This window comes from Saccostrea cucullata, unplaced genomic scaffold (genome assembly GCF_032062105.1).
Source record: "Saccostrea cucullata isolate Sc308-1 unplaced genomic scaffold, CSIRO_AGI_Scuc_v1 ctg22122, whole genome shotgun sequence".
Taxonomy (NCBI): Eukaryota; Metazoa; Mollusca; class Bivalvia; order Ostreida; family Ostreidae; genus Saccostrea; species Saccostrea cuccullata.
The window spans coordinates 1-7,051 of NW_026936667.1; the positions used below are offsets into that span (position 1 = coordinate 1).

At 35.1% G+C, this 7,051-nt stretch overlaps 1 protein-coding gene across 1 annotated transcript; it reads right to left on the reverse strand.

Annotated features, from left to right (window-relative positions):
* Window positions 1–2,315: 2,315 nt before the first annotated feature.
* Window positions 2,316–6,654, reverse strand: LOC134246185 (uncharacterized; the record flags this gene model as incomplete). The annotated part of the gene is made up of 4 exons (XM_062728511.1): window positions 6,218–6,654; window positions 5,291–5,437; window positions 3,167–3,284; window positions 2,316–2,480 (listed from the first exon to the last, which is right to left on the reverse strand). Coding segments are annotated over exons 1-4 (867 nt in total), but the record flags the coding sequence as incomplete, so codon positions are not given.
* Between the last annotated feature and the right edge of the window lie 397 nt (window positions 6,655–7,051).

The window sequence follows — 7,051 nt, forward strand, 5'->3', positions numbered from 1 at the left end:
TTTACAAATTTTTTTTTTTTAAAAAAAATTTAAAAAGAAAAAATCTTTTTTAAAAAAAAATAAGGGAACTAAAAAGGGAAGGCCATTGCTTTCCCGCATTAGCCTTTAGCAAAGGAAGGGGGTTTTTTAAAGAATACCAATGCACCCATTTATGTACACTTAAAACTTATTTTGGTTACTTACTTATCGCAGGAAGAGAAGGGAAACAAATAAATGCATTTCAACTAATCAGTTATAATCATAAGACATAGTGCCCACCCAAGGAACCCCTGACCCTGAAAAACATTTTACAATTTTGGAAAAGGCACTCTCTATCATCATAAATGTTTGATTACTACCACGGAGCAGATTTCATAGCATTAATTCATGTTCAGTATATAATCAGTATATAATCATTAGACCCAGCCATCCCCTCGGTACCCCAACTAGGGGCCTTGAAATTTACAATTTTGGAAGAAGGACCCTTGCTCATCATACTATGTATACTTATTGTGTACGTTTTTAGTTTTCACACCCAGAAGCAGAGAAAATTCACAAAGAATTAATGCATTTTTACTTTATAATCAATAGAGCCCTGCCCTATCACCTGAACCCCTGACCCTGGCACCATGAAATTCAAAATTCTTGAAGAAGAACCCTCACTCATCATAATTATGTATGAAGTTATTTTGTTTAAAGCCAAGGAGCAGAGAAGACTTTTAAAGAATTAATGCACTATCACTAATAATCTATCAAGTCCCATCCCGTCCCGGGGCCATGAATTTCACAATAATATGATAGGACTTAATGCTTTTTGCATACATTCCAAAGGTCACTGCTTGACGTCTAGGAATAAAAAAGATTTTTCAAAATTGCATTAATTTTAGTAGTTTTGGCCCCATCCCTTAGGCCCAAGGAAACAGGGACCATGAAATTAAAAATTTTTTCCCCTTCACCCTTATACCGTATAGGCGGTTTTTTTGCGGAAAAATTGCGATTTTATGTTGTTAAGATATATAATTAATTTTGGACAGGTGGATAAATTTTGGTGAATTCAGATTTTACCATTAAGTCGCAGGTTAAAATCCTTTGTAATTGCGCACCCTCCCAAACTTGCCAAAGTGTCGGGAAATCCTCGATCGGAAATACGCAGATACTATTGTTAAATCACACCCCAAATATGGAAATTAGATGTAGCTCTTATTTGAACTCACACCTGCTGTGACAAGGGGCCTCGGTTTATATGGTCTCATCCGAAGGACCGCCCCATTTAGTCGCCTTTTACGACAAGCAAGGGGGTATGAGACCTATTTAACCCGGATCCCCACGGGGCTTCACAATTTTGAAGAAGCATCAGTGCACCCATTTATGTACACTTAAAAACTTAGTTTGATTACTTAATTATCACAGGAAGAGAAGGGAAACAAATGAATGCATTTCAAGTAACCAGTTATAATCAGTAAAAGTCAGCAGTGTCCCCACCAGAGGAACCCCTGAACCTGGAGCAACACATTCAATTTTGGAAAAGGCACCCTCGCTCATCATAAATGTTTGTTAAATACCAAGGAGCAGATATAAAGCATTAATTCATGTTCAGTATATAATCATTAGAGCACGGCCTTCCCCATCCCCTCTAAGGTACCCCTGAACTAGGGCCTTGAAATTTACAATTTTGGAAGGGACCCTTGCTCATCATAAGTATGTATAATTATTATGTAAGTTTTTAGTTTGTTTCATACCCAGACGCAGAGAAAATTCACAAAGAATTAATGCAATTTTGCTTTATGATCAAAAGAGCCCTGCCCTATCACCTGAACCCCGACCCAGGCGCCATGAAATTCACAATTCTTGAAGAAAAACCCTCGCTCATCATAATTATGTATGTAGTTATTTTGTTTAAAGCCCAGGAGCAGAAAAGATTTTCAAAGAATTAATGCACTATCACTATATTCTATAAAGTCCCACCCTGGCACTAGAACCCCTGTCCCTGGGGCCATGAATTTCACAATAATATGGTATAGGACTCAATGCTTATTACGTACATTCCAAAAGGTTGACTGCTTGATGTCTAGGAGTAAGATTTTTAGAACTGCATTAATTTTCATAGTTTTGGCCCCACCCCTCAGCCCCAGGAAATAAGAACCATGAAATACAATTTTTGATCCCCTTCACTTTTATATGCTATAATTACAGTAAAATTGGTTGAAATTAATTGAGTGGTTTCAGAGAAGAAGTTGAACATGTTCAAATGTTAACAGACAATGACTGATCGATGCATGGCGACAGATGAAAAAAGATAACAGTAGGTCACCAAAAATATAAAATGATACACTTACTAGTGTTCCAATACAAAGAATCCCGACAACATAGGTGAAGAAAAAGGAGCCCTTTCTCTCCATCAGGAGTTCAATTCCATGCTGACCTAGAACTTCCTCCCCAACATTTCTAAATGTGAAAGTCTCAGAGTTAAAGTTTCCTTTTAAGGCATCATACATTTTAACCTAAAAAATAAAAAAAAATCATAATAACAATGATAATGCAGAATTCTCCATGACTTGTTTAATGAAGACAGTAGAGGCAAACAATTAGGAGCAATTTATATTCTTCTTGCAATTTTTTTAAAGTCTTAATCCCAATTTTGTAAATGTGACCTTGAATAAGTAAAAAAGACCCATGTTTGAAATCGAAATGATTTACTGGCAAAGAACATCTGTTCAAAAGATCTTTTTTTTTTAATTTTAGTGATTGCATCTAAACTACAACCATAAATCTGCCATGTAACAATTACGGTTGAGTTACGAGTATTGTAAAAAATGGATGAGATAAATAAATACAAATACAGAAATAAAAATCAATTTTTTTAAAAAAATGGCAAATTCAAAGCACAGTAACACTTGAATAATCTGGCAACCAGTGGTTCCAAAATTTGTACATCAGAACCCCTTAAATTCACAATTTTGATATAGGGCTCAATGCTTTTCACAATCATGTTAACAGAAATAGGATGGGGTGGGGGTGGGGGTGGGTGTGTGTGTGGGGGGGGGGGGGGTTGACCACAAAATTCACAATTTTTGTCTCCCTACACCCATAGACATTATTTGCCAAAATTATTCAAAGTAGAAGCTGATAAGTTGTTTACTCAGGGAACCTAATATTATGAGAAAAAAAATATATATTCATTACTGACCTCAGTGACGATGAACACCTTTAAATACTTGTCTTGAAAAGTATTGAACCGAACAGCTGGTGTACCACGCACAACAACATCCTTGATGACCATGTGTTCAATAAAAGCCTGCCCTGGTCTATAAAATAATTAATCTATCTGAAGTTTTATTTTTACTGATTTGAACAAAAGTTTAGAAAGTATAATGAATATAGGATTATGACTCAAAGATTATAATGCTCACATTGAGAAATGTTATCATTAAGCAAATCAAATGCCACAATAACAACACACAACATCACTCACCTGAGCTCTGTGGCTAGGAAAAATGGCAAACAAGAGGCACATGAGCCACATTGCTCACCTGAGCACCTTTGTTCTTAATCAGACCCCCCCCCCTCTCCCCCCTTGTAATACCTATTGTGGCTACCCCCTACCCCCGGGGGGGTCATAATTTGATTTTTTTTTTAGCATCTTAGCATCTACACTACCCAGGAATGCTCCTACAAAAGATAAAGCTTTTCTGGTCATGTGACTCTTGAGAAGAAGATTTTAAAAGAATTTTTCTACATATATATAGATATTTCATATTTCAAAATTTGGATTCCCTATTGTGACCACGTCCTACCCCTGGAGGTCATGATTTGAACAAGTTAGAATCCTCATAACTTAAGGATGATTACACATTAGTTTATCAGCTTTTTTGCCAAGTGTTTTTATTTTTTTTTAATTTGAACAAATATGTATCATCATTAAATAAGTAAAGTCTAAAGAAGGTTTAATTATTGTTACAACTTATTTTGGTCCAGTGGTTCTTTAGATTTTAAAAGAAACCAATTAATTCTTGATACATGTACTACAGTACTAGGGTCATTCAAAAAGTTCGTAGACTTTTGTCATAACTTTTTTATTTAACGTCATATTTAAACCAAATTTGGTACATATATTTTAACAACAGATTCAAATATTTTGAGCAAAGAAATTGGAATATATCTCGATTTTTGTCAAAATTATCGAAGATTTAAGACAGCAAAAACGGGGTCACGGAGCAGGGTCAAAATTGAGTTATTGACTGATTTATCACTTTTCATATCTATAGCCATATCTCTTTAAAATTGTCCTTAAATGAAATAAAATTTAGATACTTAAATTTAGTATTGTTTCATTTCTCCAAAAGCTAAAAGTTAATGTAATACATTGCTTTGTTTAAAAGATATCAATTTCTATAGACAGATAGTCTTGATTAAAAAAGCAAAAAAGGACATCACGGAGCAGCGAGTAGCAATATAATTTTGTTTTGCATTTGGAAAACTTTTAAAACAAACTCCGAAAATGCTGGAGAAACCAGGAAAATACATAAAATGAGCCATGTATTTTTTTTATAATGGAACAGACAATTTTTTAGGGGTAAAGACTTTAAATTGGGTGCTGGGCATTCTGCAAAGAAACAGATTATAGTTCAAAATCTTGTCAAAAGACTTAGTAACGTCATGAAACGTGATGTGTGCTTCATTGTTGCGGAAACTGTAAGAGCAGAGTTACATGGTAAAGGATTTGAAAACATTGACAATCTTATTTAAGGTATACTCGAATTATTGTTAGCATACTAGGTGTCAAGTGTTGTGGATACATTTTAATAAATGAAGAATATGATACAAACCGTGTGTAAAATAAAAAGGCACGGGGCGTTTGAGAAATTTTCTTTAACGTTGTTTTTGACGTTACAATGTTATGACCGCGTGCTCCATGCATGGTGACAAAACATGTTGCTTACAAAATTGGCTAACATAAGTTCCATTTAATCAAACAAAATGAAACTTCAGAAATCTATAAAATATACCTTTCTAAATATAAAAATGCACTGATATTAAGTTTTGTAAAAATAATGTGATGATAGGAACATTGTCTACGTATTTTTTGAATGACCCTCGTATTATCCCTTTCAAAGAGTATTTGGTCTTTCATTTAAATAAAGTGAATTCCTTTTACTTAAGGATGCTTTGTGACAAGTTTGGTTGAAATTGACCTGGAACTTCTAAAGAAGAAGTTGAAATGTGAAAAGTTAACAGAAACTCTTTGTTATATCTTTAAATTTCAAAAGTATGCACTATAATTTCATTTTGCACTAATAAATTATATTCTTACTCTGGCGAAAGAAAAAATATTCTTGAGAAAGCCATGAAAAGATGTTTAAATCTTCCCTCTGTTGGTGTTGCTTGACCCAGTCTCTGAAGAAGCATGGAAAAGTGTCTCCAAAACTCAAAGAGATTGATCTTCCATCCAAAAAATAATCTGCAATAGAAAATGCAACATTTTACAATCAACACTAACTCAACTCGCACATCATTTTCAAATGTCCTACTCACTATGTCCCCTCCCTTGCAGACATGGGTAAAGGACAACAAGAGGCCAATGGGCCACAACACTCACCTGAGTAGCTTTCATCCTTCTGTTCTTCACCTGATTTCCCCCCTTGTTACACTATTATGGCCCCATTTTAAACCTAGTAGTGATGACTTGAATAATTTTGACTCATAACTACCCAGGAGGCTTCTTAAAGGTTTCAGCTTTCTGATTAAGTGGTTCTTGAGAAGAAGATTTTCAACATATTTCAACATGTTCAAAGTAAAATTTGGATTCCCCATTGTGGTCCCACCTACCCCTGGTGTAAAGATTTAAACAATTTAGAATCTACATTAAAACCAGATGTTTCCACAGAAGTATTAGCTTTTAATATAATAAAATGTTAAGTTTCCACAAAAGTATTACCGGTAGCTTTTAATATAATATAAAATTGACGAGTAACCACAGGCACCTAATTTTTATCAATAAGTCGCTAAATAACCAAATATGAAATATTCTACCCCCTCTATATATAAATACACATGGTGTTTTTTTATATATTGAGGGGTTATAATTTTTCGATATTTGGCTTATTTAGCGACTTACTAATAAAAATTCAGGTGCCTGTGGAGTAACCGGAGACCACAGATAATGCATGTTTTAAAAGACTTGTAGATGTTTTTTACTATTTCTTTCCAGACGAAGAGATATGAATGTGATTTTACATACCTTTTCCAATTGCCTCCAAACGATTTCATCTGCTCCTCCATATCATTTTCTTTCTCTTCAAAGGCCTCTGTTGCTCTTTCTATCTGATCTCTAGCTTCCCACGTCCCTTCACCTGTTTCCTTGTAATAATCGTACGAAAAATTCCATAACTCCTTTGTGTACTGCATAATGGTGTGACTGATACTTGGCACTTCTGATAGGCCCCCACGTGCAACAGATTTGAGAGTTTTCAGATCGGACATGAATTTTCCAAGATCAGTGGCCTTTTCATCATAGAAAACGGACAGTTCCAAGAGATGTTCTAATCTCCAATGGGAAGCTCTGCACGGAAATGTTTTGCTATATTTACTCTGTTGAAATGATGATGAAGAACATGTATCAGTGCCATCACTATCCGATGACAAATTGTATTCTTTTTCACTACTAGTACTCGCCATGTTTGTTTACAGTCTGGTTCCCGCCGCCGCCAAGTCGGAAATTGGATGTTCACGAACCCGATGTTTATTCATGTAGTATTACTGCAAGGCTTATATCTCGGAAACTAGACATGGCATGATCACCAATTTTTCGTAGAATTGGTAACTGACCACTAGTATCCTACCCTCAAAATTTCAGACCCCGGGACAGGGGACTTCGATGTCCCCGAACCCGATGTTTATTCACATAGTATAAGGTAGGCCTAAAATTGCAGAGTTACATGTACATGTATATCGACTCGGAAACTAGAGATGGTACCATCACCTTTTTTCACAGAAGTTGTAACTTACCACTAGTACCTTACCCTCAAATTTTCAGACCCTTTAGATTATGTCAGTTACATGTAGGTTAGTTGTC